The sequence below is a fragment of the Diabrotica virgifera genome, chromosome 1 (assembly GCF_917563875.1).
Source record: "Diabrotica virgifera virgifera chromosome 1, PGI_DIABVI_V3a".
NCBI lineage: Eukaryota > Metazoa > Arthropoda > Insecta > Coleoptera > Chrysomelidae > Diabrotica > Diabrotica virgifera.
This window is the reverse complement of record NC_065443.1, coordinates 235,946,676-235,964,343: the sequence shown is the minus strand read 5'-3', so window position 1 is coordinate 235,964,343 and position 17,668 is coordinate 235,946,676. Positions and strand designations below refer to the sequence as shown.

Sequence of the window (17,668 nt, the reverse complement as noted above, 5' to 3'; positions counted from 1 at the left end):
AGCTATCAAAATATCTACGTAGTTAAGATTGTTGGTGCGATTAACAATTAAGCACAAATTAAAGCAGTTGGATATAGGGAATGCTTAAGAAATTAAAAAGTACCATAAAATACCATTTCATTACAATACTAAAATATAGTGTGTTCCATATAAGAAAATGCACATTCCGAGTTTCGACCCACCCTGTATACTAAAATTCAAAATTAAGCTATACTAATAATTGGTAACAATAGTAGACACCATATTAAAAATCATTTGAACATATAAAGGGATTTTGAAGTAAAACTACTACAATTCTACAGGGTGTGAATTTTGCTACGAAATTAATTTTTTTTTTATTACATATTTTCATTTACAATCTGCTTCATCGAAGCTATAAGCAAATAGTTTGAATGTTAAATACATGAGGGAGAAGCTGCCCTGTGGCAACCCTCCTATTATAATTTTTTACATTTGATCACAATATGTATATATTTAATTTATTAAATCTGTTGGCCATAGTTTCTTCAGTCGTCTTGCGAATTCGGGAGGATTGTTCAGCAGTCTTGCTTCATCATTTGGATGACTTCTCAGTCCATCAAGGTAGTTCTTTGTGATCCTTGGAATTTCTTCCTCTACCAAGGGTGTAGCTGAGTCCTCGTGTAGGGTTTTATTGCTTACATACCAGGGTGCGTTGAATATCATCCTCAATATTTTTGATTGGACTCTTTGTATTATCTTGATATTTGATGGCTTTGAGCATCCCCAGAGTTGAACACCATAGGTCCAAATTGGTTTTATCATAGTTTTATACAGGAGCAGTTTATTTTCAATATTGAGTTTTGATTTTCGACCAATAAGCCAGCTCATTTGTCGTATTTTGATGTTGATCTGGGTTTTCTTGGCTTGGATGTGCGGCTTCCATGTTAATCTTTTGTCAAGGGTTAGTCCCAAATATTTGACTTGTGTGCTGACTGGTAATTGTGTATCATTTAGTGTTATTGTTGGGCATACATCTCTTCGGTTTGTAAATGTAACTTGGGTTGACTTCGTTTCATTTACTTTCACCTTCCATTTGTTGAGCCATGTTCCCAATTGGTCAAGGTGGTTTTGCAGTTGTGCAGACGCGATAATAGGGTCCTCATTGACAGCGATTATGGTGGTGTCATCAGCGAATGTTGAGATTTGGGTTGTTTCCCAAGTGGTTGGGATATCTGCGGTAAATAATAGGTAAAGGAGAGGGCCCAGGACACTACCCTGTGGTACACCTGATTTAATGGGAAAATATGTGGAAGTTGCTGTGTTATATTTTACTTGGAAGTAACGATCTTCAATGTAGGATTTCATGATTAGGTAGTAGGGGGTTGGAAGAATACATTTGAGTTTGTATAAAAGTCCAGTATGCCATACTCTATCAAATGCCTTTTCTACATCTAAGAATGCCGCTGTGCAATATTTTTTTTCCTCAATAGCAGTAAGGATTTTTGTTATAATTCTATGAGTCTGTTGTGTTGTGGAGTGTCTCTCTCTAAAACCAAACTGGTGTGTGGGTATTTCTACATCTAGGTTAATGTCATTCTTCAGTCTACCAAGTAGTGGTCTTTCGAAGATCTTAGACATTATCGGCAACAAGCTGATTGGCCGATAGGATGATGTTTTATTTGGAGGTTTACCCGGTTTGTGAATCATTATTATTTGCGCAAATTTCCATGTGATTGGGAAATATGTCAGTCTGATTGCACTATTGTATATTGTAGTTAGCATGACCAATGCTCTTCTCGGAAGATGTTTCAGTATTAATCCTGTTATTAGGTCAAATCCAGGTGCTTTGTGGTTATTGCATTTTTCTATTTCTAGTTTAACTTCTGATGTATTGAATGGTGTTATTGGAAGCGTCATAGGGCAAGCACTATCCAGGAAGTATCTTATTAAGTTTCCATCATCATTATTCTCTACTTGGTGTTCTTTAAAAATACCAGCTAAGTATTCTGCAAATGCTGAAGCTTTTTCCTCGTCTGATCTTCCCCAAGTACCATCGTCTTTCTTAATTGGCGAGTTGTGTTCTGTAGGTCTCTTTAAGTGTTTTGTTGCCTTCCATATTGAGTGATCTTCTTTAGACAAGGTACTAATGTAGTGTTCAAATGTGGCATTGCGTGCTTCATTTAGCGCTGTTTTTAATTGTCTGGTTAATCGATTATATTCGTGTTTGTCATTAATGTTGCGGCTTCTTTGCCATCTACCTCTTGCTCTTCGTTTTTCGACTATTAGTTGTCTAATATAATTCGAAGTGGTATTTTTGTTTTCTTGCTTTGGAGTTGATGGTGTAGCTCGATATGCAGCTTGCTGAATTTGACAGGTGAAGTGGTTTATAGCCTTATCTATGTCATCTTTTTCTTTGAGTCTGATTCCAAGATTTATATTCGTGTCAAGCTGGTACTTGAATTCACACCAATTAGTTTTAGGGGAAGTCAACTTGGGTATTTCAGGTCGTTTGATTATGTGGGTGCTGATTGTTGCTATGATTGGTGTGTGGTCAGACGAGAGATCCCAACTTGCTTCTATGTTTGTGTAGTTTGCTGCAATTCCTTTTAGGATAAAGAAGTCGAGTAGATCTGGTAGTCTATTTGTATCGGACGGCCAGTACGTTGGTTGTCCCGTCGATAAGTAGGTGCAGTTTGTGTTGTTGATGGCATCTAGTAGGCTTCTGCCTTTTGGTGTAATGAGTCGTGAACCCCAATTCGTATGCTTAGCATTCCAATCACCTCCAACAATGAATTTGTTACCTAGCTTGTTGAATAGTTCTTCGTATTCTTCAGTTGTGATTCTATGTCTAGGAGGGCTATATATTGCAGCAATTTCGAAGTTCCAAGGCCTGGCATTTATATTAAGTATTGTTGCTTGTAGCTTATCTGTTTTATGTTCCGGCATTTGATGATGTTGTATATTGTTCCTTATAATTATTGCAGATCCTCCATGGGCTGTTCCACCTGGGTGACTAGTGTGGTAGACTGAGTATTGAGGTATTTTAATTACGCTTCTTTCTGTGAAATGCGTTTCGGATACAAAGAGGATGTCTATTATGTTGTCCTCTAGGAATTGGATTACTTCTGCTTTATGGTTTGCTAAACCATTTGCGTTCCATTCGGCTATTCGAACAGATCTAATGAATTTTATTAATTAATGTTGTTAGCGTGGTAAGGATCATGCTGTTTTGATTCATTAGTTGGGTGAACATTGCTTTAAATTCGTTTAAGAATAAGTTCATCTGAGACCCTATGTCAGCTACTTGATTTCCTGCTCTTACTGCTTGGGCATAGGATTGGGTTCCATTCTGTTGTTGGTACTGTGATTGTTGACTCTGATACTGTGAAGTTGGTGCTGGGTTAACATTTTGATGTGGGTTCTGATTATTATGGGTTGACTGATTTCCGCGTTGTCTATTATTTCTTACATTTTGCAAGTCCTTGTAAATTACGCAGCCTTTATAGTTTGCAGTGTGTTCTCCGTTACACAGGGCACATTTTGCTGGTGTATTTCTGGGTTTTGTACATTCTGGCGTTGGATGACTTCCTCCACATTTCACGCATGCGTAAGGTCTTGTACAATACGCTTTTGTGTGTCCATAACGTTGACAGCGCTGACACTGTGTTATATTTTTCTTTCTGTGAGGAGGTTCAAAGCTGACTTTCATATTGCCGATAGAATCCAGTGTATAGATGTGTTTGTTGTTTTCTTTCGGTTCTAGGTTCACATAGAACATTGACAGTGGTGATTTATTGACTCTGTGTAATACGTTAATGATATTACGGACAGTATGCCCTGATTTAGCTAGTTCACTTTTTATTTCTTCAACTGGCATCGAGTGGTGTAAATTTCTTATAACTACCCTATAAGCTCTATCTTGTTTTGCTTGGTATGTGTGGTGAACTATTTTGCTACTATTTAAATGCTGTATAAGTTTTCTGTATGACTCAATAGTTTTTGTGTTTATTTTTATTGTGTCATTTGGGAGAGCTTTCGACTGGTAGTCTTCTGCTTTAATGACTGTCGATAGGTTTTCAGTCATCTTTTTGATATCATTTACCCCATAGATAAATATAGGTGGAGGTTTAGGTGTTACTGGTGTGTTATTATTATCAGTTAGGTTTTCTAATGGTTCAAATCTGTTGTTTGTACTCACTTGCATTGTTGTTGTGTTATCATCTTTGGGGTTTGCTTTTCTTTTTTTTTGTAATTTTTTTGACTGTTTGCCAATCATGGACATTTTCTATGGTTTCGTCGTCTTCATCGCTTGAGTTTTCCATGACAAGTTCCTCTCCACTGAGGATGTATTGGGAAGCATTTGATGTATTTGGTTGATCCATTTGAGGTGCAGGGAGGTTTTGGTTATATTGGTGATTATTGTTTGGGAATGGAGTAGGCGGGATATATTGGTTTGTTGTCTGTTGGCTGCTCGGGAATCCATAAAATGGGGGCGATATTACTGGAGGTTGTTGAGGCTGTGTATATATTTGGGGCACATTATACAACCCCCCATTTGGCACTTGATTTTGGTGGTACATTTCCTTAATATAGTACGCCACTGAGTTAAAAATTAATCACATAAATAGTAATTTAGAATTAATCACTCAAATCGTTTTTTAATTATTATTTCACTAATTACCATAAACTAGTCCCGGCCGATAGCCGAGACCGGCACAAAAACTTGGAACTTGGATCTCGAGAGCGATATGGTACGTCTTTACTGCTCGGAATCCAAATACACACTTGCGAAATTAATAAAAAAAACGTAATTATCTTTTAATCTACCCTGTATAATATTACAAAACCTTATATTTTAAGAAATAAGAAATCGAGGAGAATCCCAAAACGTAAAAATATATAGGGTGTCCCATTTAAAAAAAAACGAAGTTACAATCAACTTCCGGTATAACCAGAAGTAGCAAAGAGACCAAAATATTTTCATTCAATAGTTCACACCTCAAAACCCCTATATTCCAATTTTCATAATTTTCTTTAATTTAGTTCTCGAGATATTTCGAATAGGCTCTTTATCTGCCTCACCCTATATAATATACAAAACTTACATATAATTATATATTAATACAACCTATACTAATTCTAAAAATACAAAATGTGTATGTAGTATGAATTTACAAAATACACAGTTTAAAACCACAAATACAAGTTAATGACTGAAATGAAACAAGTAGCAGCTAAATCAACTACGAAAAAGGTCTAAATGCCTCGTAAGTTATTTAACTGAACACTTCAATAAATCATGTGAAATGCAAAATTCATTTCCACTTCTTGAAAATCTAACCAAAGGGCTATTGTACCCTTTGCAGTATGATGAAACATGTCTCTTGTGCGTAAATTTCCCACCCTAGGACCAAACCATTCCAGAATATCAGAATATCCATAAGACCATTCAAGCGTTGATTGAAATATTAATATACCGTCCAATACCTCAATACCGTGTATACCGTCCAATACATCAATCAACGATTCAAGTTGAACCCAACCAAGACACAACCTGCACCAGCGGGACGGGTGACCAGGGCCCTGATTCTAAATCAAATTTCGACACTAACCAAGTCGCTTTCAATATGGCGACGTCGAAATGCGACTGTGTGAGCCTTGTGGATTTTAGTTGAACTAACGAAATGACGTCACGAAATAGCGACTATCGGAATTAATAGCTACTCCAAAAAAGTGGTTGATATTATAATTTCGATGTCGAAATTATTTGACACGGAGATGAATGAATGGCCAAAGGCGAGGTTAGGTTTAGTTTAGATGTGTTTTGTTTATTTCTTGCAAGGAAAACTAAAGCAACAGGTATTAATATGGTTGGGTTTAATTGAAATTTGCTTGTTTTGAGGAATTAGATAGATAAATTAGAAATATAATAATTGAGAATGTCCACAACATGAATCATCAACTCAATGAAAGATGTAAGGTAATAATCTGGGAAAATTAGTAAAAAACAAGGAAAATTAATTACCAGCTATTTTATTGCTGGACATGCTGAAATCAAATCTTAAGATTTCCTATATTAGTAATATAGCTGTGCAAAGTCCACAGAAAGTGTGCTATTTTGTTTATAAACAAATTAGCGCTCCGAAATCTTTTTTTTTTTAATTATTGCTCCATAACTCCGAAAATTTTAAATTTAAACCAAAACACTCGCATAAAAAAATGACAGTAATTTAATTCTGCACATTGATAATTTATTCCAATTTCCTTCGACGGAAATTTTCCTCGGAAAATTCGGGATTTCCAAACAAAATCTTTAATTTTCAACTAAAATTTGAGAGAAGTAATTATTTATTAATAATTAAATAATTTGGTGACAGTGACATAAATCTTTTTTGTTGATGAGTGTCTTGTCTTGAAGATATGAAAATTTGTATGTACAAAGATTACCGGAATTAAAAGGTATCTAATGGTTCAAAGATTAAAATCCTGTTGTTTATAACTCTGTCGCAAATGCCGGTCAAATTTGACCGGTTATACCTGGAATCACTCCTCGCAATTCAATTTTTTTTTTCTTCGAAAAGGGCACAGAAGCCGTGCCTTTTTCAACAGCGTTAACTTAATTTAATTTATTCTAATATTTTCTGAGGGGTTCTATTTGTTTATAAGCCAAAAAAATGTTTCTTTATAACATTCCTGAGACTGCTCAAATGGTCCAATTTCAATCCTGTAAGGTACGTTGAATAGGTGTAGTGCTTTTTTATACGAAAATCATAGTTATTCTGGTGTATCATAATCTTTCTGGTTATTATTTCGACTGAAATTTTTTAATTAACATTTTAATTATTGCTAAACTATTGGTTAGATTGTCGCCGGTCTCCTGATATACAGAGAGGGGCTAAATTATGGAATAAATTCATTTTCTCTAAAATAAACGATTTTAGAGAAAAATCCCGCAACAGGTCGATTTTTATTTTTAAATAAAAATTTTTTGGCATAAATTTCAAACTCGTGACGTCATCCATCCGAGCGTGATGACGTAATCGATTATTTTTTAAATAGGAATAGGGGTTCGTGTTGTAGCTCATTTACAAAGGCGTTCAATTCTCTATTCAGTATAGGGCTTTTCATTCACAGTCATTTATTTTGAGCTTCTGTCATATTTCGTATAATCCGTAAATATTAATATTATACACAGATTATTCAACATATGACAGGAGCTCGAAACAAATGACAATCGATGAAAAGCCCTATTATAAACATTAATATCATTATTTATACAGGGAGGCCAAAAAATTTTTTGAATTAAATTAATTGACGCAAGAAGAACAATGCATGTAATTTATTTAACTCAAAATACATTCTATTGCTGTCAGAAAATAGAAAAAAATGTTTATTTTGCAAATAAACATTGCTTTTAGCTTAAATTAAATGTTCAAACTGCCAATAGGTAGGAGGGAGACTGTTTGTGATTTAATTTAAGCGAAAAGAAATGTTTATTTGTGAAATAAACCTTTTTTTCTATTTTCTGACAGCAGTACAATGTATTTTGAGTTAAATAAATTACATACATTCTTCTTTTTGCGCCAATTAATTTAATTCAAAAATTATTTTTTGGCAACCCTGTATAAATACCTAATGATATTAATGTTTATATTACTGAATAGAGAATTGAACGCCCTTTCAAATGACCTACCATACGACCCCTATTCCCATTAACAAAATTATCGATTACGTCATCACGCTCAGATGGATGACGTCACTAGTATGAAATATATGCCAAAAAATTGTAATTTAAAAATAAAAATCGACCTCTATCGGGATTTTGCTCCAAAATCGTCCGTTTTAAAGAATTTAGCCCCTCTGTATAATCTACTATAATAAATCTTTCATGTCATCAATTATTTAATTATTGATAAATAATTAGGTACTTCCCTAAAATTTTAATTGAAAATTGCAGATTTTTTGGGAAACCTCGGATTTTCTGAGTAAAATTTTTGTTGAAGGAAATCGGAAAAAAATAACTTTGTGCAGAACTAAATTACGGTGAATTTTTATTTGAGTGTTTTTGGCTCAAAGGAAAAATCTTAGGAGTTACAGAGCATGCACTAATTGAAAAAAAAAAGAAGATTTAGGAGTGCTAATTTGTTTATAAATAAAATAACACACTTTCTGCGGACTTTTCATACCCCATATTACTAATATATGCAATCTTAAGATTCGATTTTAGCAATAAAATAGCTGGTAAATAATTTTTCCCAAAAATGGCATTTTTTCGATAATTTTCCCAGACTATCAACAAATTCCAATAAACCCGAGCGCCAACCCAAATTCTGAGCAGTGTCAACATGATAAGGTTAATATCCCCAGTTGTAACTAATATTGACATGAATAAGAATCGCTATACTCTGCGGCTGTCATGGCGGTGTCGAAATGAAATTGCGACTGTCAAAATGAATTAGAATCAGCAGCGGGACTCTGTGCACTTTCGTTTCAAGCGATGCGATCGCATTTATGCAAATTTGCAGAGTATAGACGTAAGTAGAAGAGGTGTTCCCAAATTCCCAACAGACTACTAAAGTACACACGGACGTTTGCGGTGATTGGTAGTTACCATCTGATTTTGACATAGACATATGGATTTTGATGAATTTTTGTGGTTATGTATATTAAGTATATTTTTTGTCTGTCTGATACTTTCATGTTTTTGAAAAATTTGTTCAAGAATGGAAATATGAACAATATGAAGACGTGGAAAGATATGCAGAAAATTGAGACAAGTTATGTAAGGTCTAGAACAGTTCACACAAAGAAACAAGATGATTTATACTATGAGTATAATCAATGTCATGCTATGAGTGTAACAGAAGTAACATAATATATGCTAGGAGAGTATTCATTGATATGTTAAGTCCTTTGTTACTTGCAATAATTAAAACTTATAGGTATTTGTCTATCTTTAGGATATAAGCCCAACTATAAAATTAGGACAGAGAAATCTAGTCCATTAATTGTCCCTCCAGACTGATTTGCAAACTGAGAGATCAAGGACAGGTTTCCATCAGTTATTTATTGGAAAACACGTGCTGGACATAAAGAAGAATTAAGAACCATGCATCTGTCAAAAATACAAGAAAAAATGGTTGTAGAGAAATTAATGACTGAGGTGCCACGTAGTATGTGAAGAATGTGAAGGTACATGAGCAATTTCAGGTAAAATCCCTTTGGGATCCTATTATATTACATAATGTAACTTTATCACAGCTAGATGAAAGTGAGTGTAAGGCAGTGGTCTCCAATAAACACTGTACACAGCCTAAGGCATCTATTGGATACCACCGGTTAAGTCGGTGGCCACTTCAATTCACTCCTTAATTTGAATTAGTTTTGGAATTACTCTTTTCTTTAACTCTTTTCGGTTGTAAGATAGCTTTTTCCTTCAAAGTTTATTAAAAGAACGAAAATGAACAATTTTCCTACAGCGTGACATACGCAGCCTACAGCGTGACATACACAGCCTACAGCGTCTATTGGAGACAACAGCCTTACACATTGTTTTGTAGAGTTTGTAAAATTTGTATTCACTGTTACCAGTGCAACTGTAATATGAGGTGAAAAATACCTTGTGAATAATACTAACTCTGTTTTAGATGATGCTGTAAGGTGTTTGGAAGAAACTTCAATTATCAAATCAAGACATAAGGAGGAAATTAATGAGTTTGTCAGAGGGAAGCTAGAACTGACAATTGTGATCAAGGAAACCACCAAAAGAAGTATTGTAATTCAAAGAACAATGGAATAATTTTAGAAAAAGGTAAAGAAATTACAAAGAAGTGAAAAATTGAGAAGCAGGAGCCTCCTCGGGATCGGATGTGGCACGGATAATAATTGAAAAGCATGGATAATCTGATCATTAATTTCTTATGTAATATGATACATATGTATATTATACAGTCGGAAAAATTAAAGAATACCCATGAACGATCACATCGATCACTTATTTTGTATTTGCTGTATTTTTCTATAACGAACGTTTGTCATTTATAGAAAACGACAGCAAATACAAAATAAGTGATTGATGTGATCGTTCATGGGTATACGCTGTGAGCTCGTACGTAGAGGGGATATTTACAAATTCGCGAACGCCAGTAGTGACAAGTTTGTAAACGTTTACCGGAAATTTGACATAAATGTCAAAGTGATTAATTTAAAATTAAAATTAAAAACATTAATTATAAACAATATTAGTTGGTCAAATCTGTGGTATATATTTTTACCTTAAATATACTTACGTTATAAATACTGAATTTAAGTTTTTTTAATGTTCCGTAATATCTGATTATAAATAATCTATTATAATCTTAGCGCCATCTACACGATTATTGTCAAAGTATCCGAAGTAAGAAATTGATATTTTATCAATAGAACGTCAAAATGATTAGAAAAATCTTAAAAAAATCGATTACAATTTAATTACTTTTTTGCGTTGTAAATATTAAGGGATAACAATTAAATAATAAATTTAAAAATTACCGGTAAAAGTTGAATTATTAACCGCTAGGAGCGACACCAGCGAAGCTCACAGCGTATACGCTCTGAGCTTCGCAGGTGTCGCTCCTAGCGGTTACTAATTCAACTTTTACCGGTAATTTTTAAATTTATTATTTAATTGTTATCGCTTAATATTTACAACGCAAAAAAGTAATTAAATTGTAATCGATTTTTTTAAGATTTTTCTAATCATTTTGACGTTCTATTGATAAAATATCAATTTCTTACTTCGGATACTTTGACAATAATCGTGTAGATGGCGCTATGATTATAATAGATTATTTATAATTAGATATTACGGAACATTAAAAAAACTTAAATTCAGTATTTAAAACGTAAGTATATTTAAGGTAAAAATATATACCACAGCTTTGACCAACTAATATTGGTTATAATTAATGTTTTTAATTTTAATTTTAAATTAATCACTTTGACATTTATGTCAAATTTCCAGTAAACGTTTACAAACTTGTCACTACTGGCGTTCGCGAATTTGTAAATATCCCGTCTACGTACGAGCTCACAGCGTATAGGGCTTTTTATCAACTGTCATTTATTTCGAGCTTCTGTCATGTGTCACATAATATTAATATATCTACGCCATACGTCTTTGGTTTGTATCATTGGTATATATCAATAATGTATGACATAGATATATTAATATTATGTGACACATGACAGAAGCTCGAAACAAATGACTGTGAATGAAAAGCGCTATTCTTTCATTTTTTCGACTGTACATGATATGTACCTATCATAAAAAGATAAGAGAACAAATAAATCTTTCATTATGAGTCTCCTTTTCTGTATATAGAGTTTCTGTCGAGTGATTTATAGTGACTATTTTGATAAAACCTCAAAAATTCAATTTGAGTAATCATAGCACGGATAATCTACACACGGATCAGGGTTCTACTGTAGTTGTATAGGCTAATTTACAAGAATGTTAGTTTGTTTTTATAGATTTTGCTTGGTTCATAATATTGTGAAATTTCTTATAAGATTATATTTATGTATGCATACTTAATTTAGGTCTGAATTTTAAAGAATTGTTAAGTAATGATGTTATTTTATAGACAGCATTATATACTAGAGTTGTACTTTTAATATCAAAATATACTGGGTCCCAGGCGGGTTTTAGAGGGGGTTTTACCTTCGCCATTGCACCAATAAGAGCCTCCCTTCCTTTGATTTCCCAGATTTTTAATAAAGAATAAAAAAATTTAAACATTAGGTATTTAGTGTTTTGTTTAGTTTGTATTTCTAGTAAACATTTTTTATTATCGTATATTTATGGTGAAAACAAAATTTAGTGTAAGGTTATAGAAATTAAAGTCATTTTGAATTTATGCAAGGCAGGTCCACAACAGCAATTTTTATTTTAAGACAGCTAATGGAAAAACTTGAGAAAGAGAAAATGAAAGACTTGCACATAGTATTTATTAATCGTGAGAAACATATGCCAAAGTTACTGGAAACCTACTGGTACTAAGTAGGAAAGGAATGCCGGCTGAATATGTGAGTGCTGCTAGACATGTATGAGATGGTAACAATCAGAGTTAGAGCAACGAAAACAGAATATTCTTTTAAATATGGTATTACAAATCCACATAGAGTAGTTAGCTGGGATAAACAAGAGCTCCACAAGATGATAGTTTTATGTATGTAGGATCGATATTACTGAGCAATGAGAAAGTACATGGAGATACTAGATACAAGTAATAGACCTGGACACCGCGTATGAACAGAAAGTTGATTAATAGCAAGCTGAAAATTTGTTAATGGCTTAACGGTGTCTAGTCGGACAAACTTTGATGTACAGGAACATTGGAACAGGGGAAGTTTTAATTGTGGAACAGTTTAAAAATCTGGAACGTCAGATTACGAAAACGTCCCATGTATTTTGTTCGAAAAAACATCCAATTAATTTGTTAACCTTTCGTTAAACTCTCATGCAAAAATCAGACTGGTATTTATCACCAACTGGGCATTTTAATGAGTGGAACCCGAAGAACATGTCAAATGACAGGAATCATGTTAGTTAGTAATAGCAATCTGATTTTTGCATGAGAGTTTAATGAAAGGGTAACAAAGCAATTGGATGTTTTGTCAGACAAAATACATGGGACATTTTCGTAATCTGGCGTTCCAAATTTTTAAACTGTTCCACAATTAAAACTTCCAGTGTTCCCGTACATCAAAGTTTGTCCGACTAGATACCGTTAAGCCATTAACAAATGTTTAGCTTGCTATTAATCAAGTTTTTTTTCATACGCGGGATCCAGGGCTAAATGGATGAAATGAGAAGGGGTAAGTGTAGTACTGTGTAATAGAAAGGTACCAATAAAACTCAAAAGTAAGTTCTATAGGACTGCATTAAGACTAGTTATGATGTATGGTACTGAATTTTTGGCAGTAAAACATAGGGATGAACAGAAATTGTATATTAGTGAGATGCGAATGCTTTGTTATTTTTGTTGGCCGAGTGAAGTAACTGGAAAAGATAAAGTTAGGAATGAGTATATAAGAGGAAATTGGGTGTGGATTCCATTGAAAACAAAATAAGAAACAGGTTAAGGTGGTTACGTTATGAGCAACATAGAGATTCCTCATCCCATACAAATAGCAGAGAGATGCTTAATCCCTGGAAGAAATAGAAGAGGAAGACTGAAAAAGACGTGGTGGGCGACAGTTGATCAGCATATGGGTGTAAAAGGTATTCACTTTGATATGATATAAAAAAGTTTGGAGGAAAATAAATAGAAAGCCGACAAGAGGTAAGGCAAAGAGAGTAACAATAATATTCTAGAAATAAAAGTAATAAGAGGAAGAACCCTCTAACTAAACAAAACCTACCTAAATAATAATAAAAAATGTACAAAAATATTGGATTTAAAGTTACACATTCGCATATAAGTAGGATATTTTTACCTACATATCACCAAAGGACAAAGGAAAAAATTTTTATTGTACATATAGGTATGTACTTAATTTAATACATAATTATATTTTTACTGTCAACTTGTCAACCCAAACAAAACAAAACAAAAAAACAATTAAAAACACTAGAATAATATTTTCTCTCTTTAAAATGTGTTACAAACAAAGATAACAGATTAGAAATACCGTATTTGGGTTATATTCGGAGCAGAGAGACCGGAACATACCAAAGCGGCTATGTCAAAATCAGATGACGATGACTGCCAATCACAGCAAACGTCCGTGTTGAGTTTAGTGTAGTCTCTTCTAGAACGTCTATGTTCCTTGAGAATAGGGCTTTTCATTCACAGTCATTTGTTTCGAGCTTCTGTCATGTGTCACATAATATTAATATATCTACGCCATACGTTATTGGTATATAACAGTGATACAAACCAAAGACGTATGACTTAGATATATTAATATTATGTGACACATGACAGAAGCTCGAAACAAATGACAATAGATGAAAAGCCCTATACGAACGAATCATGCGATCGAATAATACGATAATGCACGTAGTCCCAATGCAAGCCCAATGCGTTTATTTTTCTAGCGGAGCGCATATTGAGCGCCGTTGGCTGGCGCTGTGGCAAATAGAGTGCCATCTAGAGAGATGGACAAAATCAATGCGGACGTGTAACGGTTACTTTTGATATCGATTCTCAGCGGTACTGGGTACAAATACTGATTACAAAATACTGATGTATCTGATACTTGTACTGAATTGAGTAGGCAACTTTAAATCGGTATTTCCGTACTTGTAAGGCCCATCACATACGGTGAAACGCAAATGTAACGAAACTGAAAATGTTAGTTACTTTTGAATTTCATTTGAGTTTATGCAGTAGACGACTATGAGAGACCACAGATGATGAAACCATATGGACCGTTTCAGACCGGCCGTTTGAAACGCATATATATCAGTTTCATTGAAACCGGTATGCAGGAAACTTATGTTTGCATTTTTATCGGATTTCGTGTTTTTGTGTCGTTGTGGGTAGTTTAAAATGGCTGATGAAGAAAATAAAAACATTCAATTTGTGTTAGAAGTAGAAAAACATCCTTGTTTGTATAATACCACATTATCAACTACTCTCGGGGGACTGAAACTGATAATGGTAGGGGAGCCCAAGCGGGGATTTTTGCGGTTACTCGAGCGCGTCAGATTATCATATGGTACCTGGTACCCTGCAGATGTACCTCTAGCATATATTGGCTCTTAACACAGGGGCGTTCGTTAAGGGGGCCCGAAAAAAAATCTATCATTAAAAATACTCGAAATTGTCAGATTAAGATAAGGTAAGTTAAGTACATACATATGTACCTACCATAAAAAGATAACAGCAAAAATAAATCTTTCATTATGAGTCTCCCTCTCGGCGTATAGAGTTTCCATCGAGTGATTTACGGTGACGCTATTTTGATAAAATCTCAAAAATGCAATTTGTGTAAGAGAAAATCATAGCACGGATAATCCGCAGCCCGGATAATCCGCACACGGATAATCGGGGTTCTACTGTACTAACATATTTCTCAAATTGGGCTCTGTACCGCCATTCTTTATTATAATACGAATATGTGTGCCAAATATCCCGACAAAATACTCAAAATTACAGCCGCAATCTTGGACCGCGTTTGTTGCTACCTGTTGATCGCTACTGTTGCCTCTTAAAACTCTGAGAGAGCAGGATTAAAAATAAACTTTGAGAAAAGTAAACTTATGACATGTCAAAATGTTACTAACCTTTTTCAATTTTTTGATTTTCTTCAGATAGACCAAGTTTATTTCCATCTTGTTCTATTTCAGTATTTATGGGAAATTCCTTTAAATCCAAATAATCATATGGGGACCCTAGAAGTAAAGGAGTATAAGTGACATTTTTATAAATATTGAGATAACTGCATCGCTGAACTGGAAATCTTTCATTTTATTTTTAGGTAAAGTGATTTAAGCGATAAGTTTAATAGGTGCTGCTATCTAGCAGCCTTAGCCTCCAAGCCAACTAAGAGTAGGGCTTGGAAGAGAAGAGATACAATTGCACTTGTACTCCTATTGGCCCTATTCCACTGTGTCATACTGTTAGTTGAGTTTTGATTATATGGAGTTGAGTTGAGTTTTAATTATAATTTTGGATGGGTAGTGGTATACAGATGATCCCAAACCCTTTTTTTAGTGCGTCATTAATGTTGGATTAATAATGTTTGATGTTAATATTCGCGAACTCAATCGACTATAGGTGCCAGTGCAGTTTCATGAAAATGGCCGATGTAATTGGGATAACGTATTTTGATATAATTAATATTGTTATTGATGTAATGAATTAATATAAATAAATCATTCATTAAATGAACACACCCGACAAGCATTCAAACGACGTTGATACATAAGTTAACGGATGATTTGTTTATATTTTCATCCCAATTTCTCTAGTTCCAAATAATCGGCAGCACCCACGCTTGAGTTCGCGAATAGGATTTTAATAATGTCGCAAATCATTACATGACATTTTAGTTAAATCTGACAGTTGTCGTAATATTTATACTTATATTTATATAAACATCTGTAACGTTACAAACGTTACTGTCACGTCTTTGCTATTTTATTTTTAAATAATTATTTTACTTTATTTTTGGCCTCGTTTTTACTTTATTTATGGCCTTATTTTAAACCTGTTTGGCACCCGTTCTATAGGCAACTCTCTTTTCATCTAACATCTAAGTCATCATACTGAACGTACTTCATATATATATTCTTACTCTCTAGATATGTCTTCATCAACACTTATTCTCTTGGGGTGAGTTTTTATTCTAAGCCTGTATTAATTTTTTATAGTCATTTTTTCCTATGCCTAACCTTTCATGTTTTAAATACCTATTTCTTTCTAATTTACATATATATGCACGTGTAAATCAAATTTTAACTAGTATTAATATTAATTCCATTGAATTTATTCTTGTCATCTGCTACTCTTTCTGACGATTATTTCTTAAAAGAATGGCAGACTTGGCACCACTTTGGTTTCCCTACTTCTTGACGTTTGATATGTGTTTTTATCTTCTAGATTTTGGGAATAAATCACTTTTCTCCCTTCGGGAGCCACCAGCTTTCATCACCGGTGATGCAACTTTAAAAACAAGACAACAAGATGCATCGAAAAGACAGCAGCACCTGACATCTCTAGTTGCAGCGACCTAGGGACACAACATCTGCCCAAGTCTACAAGTCTACAGCAGTACCATTCGACATCAAGAAGTTACCATCGAACCAGCACCACAAATACCAGTACACTATGCATAAGTATAATCCAAGAATTGTTAGTTTTTGGCAAGAATTTGAATATATTTGTTAATGCATTTAATAAGTCATATTTTTATTATATCTTTATTGAACAATAAACATGATTAGTTAAAATATTCTTTTGTTTGCTTCCATTCTGAATTTTCATAGTTCATATTTAAAATTAGGACAAGACGAACACACACCTTTGGAGACTCAGCTAAGCTAGGGTGAACAATAACTATCTTGGTTGGTTGAAGTATTATCTTCGGATATTGTTTCAATTAGCTGGGGTAGTTCTTTGCGCTTCTTTGTTTCACTGGCGCTCAGCGTGGGGCATTTACACGTGCAAATATGTAAATTAGAAAGAAATAGGTATTTAAAACTGACCATGTGCTCGTAGACATGGAAGGTTAGGTATAGGAAAAAAATGACTATACAAAATTAATACAGGCTTAGCATAAAAACTCACCCCAGAGAACAAGTGCTGATGGATAAATTAAGCTAGTATTTAAATTTCATGCCTTTTTAAGAAATGTCTTCCCTACCATTTTCAGTTTGACAGCTAGCAGGGATGAAGTGTCACTGTCATGACAGTGCAACGTATGAGGTGGCAGGCATGTTCCGTATTAAAACATATCTAGAGAGTAAGAATATATGAAGTACGTTCAGTATGATGACTTATATGTTAGATGAAAAGAGAGTTGCCTATAGAACGGGCGCCAAACAGGTTTTTAACGAAAAACAAGTTAAAACGAATACAGAGGATAATTATTAATGAAATATTAAAGAAAATAAAGTAAAATAATTATTTAAAAATAAAATAGCAAAGATGTGACATTTGTAACGTTACACACTCCTTTCACCCATCAGAAAAATTTTGAACACAAGTGAGAAATT

The 17,668-nt window shown here is 33.9% G+C and overlaps 1 protein-coding gene across 7 annotated transcripts in view; it reads right to left on the bottom strand.

The window, feature by feature from the left end:
* The window catches only part of LOC114326736 (zinc finger protein 664-like), an 81,911-nt gene that overhangs the window by 57,207 nt on the left and 7,036 nt on the right, over window positions 1-17,668 (bottom strand). For 5 of the 7 annotated variants that reach the window (XM_028275167.2, XM_028275168.2, XM_028275165.2 and 2 more), the window contains exon 2: window positions 15,236-15,343. The exons of the other annotated variants lie outside the window; for them this stretch is intronic. In XM_028275167.2, coding sequence (XP_028130968.2) covers window positions 15,236-15,343 — 108 coding nt within the window. The remainder of the gene's footprint in view (window positions 1-15,235; window positions 15,344-17,668) is intronic. 7 annotated transcript variants of the gene reach the window in all.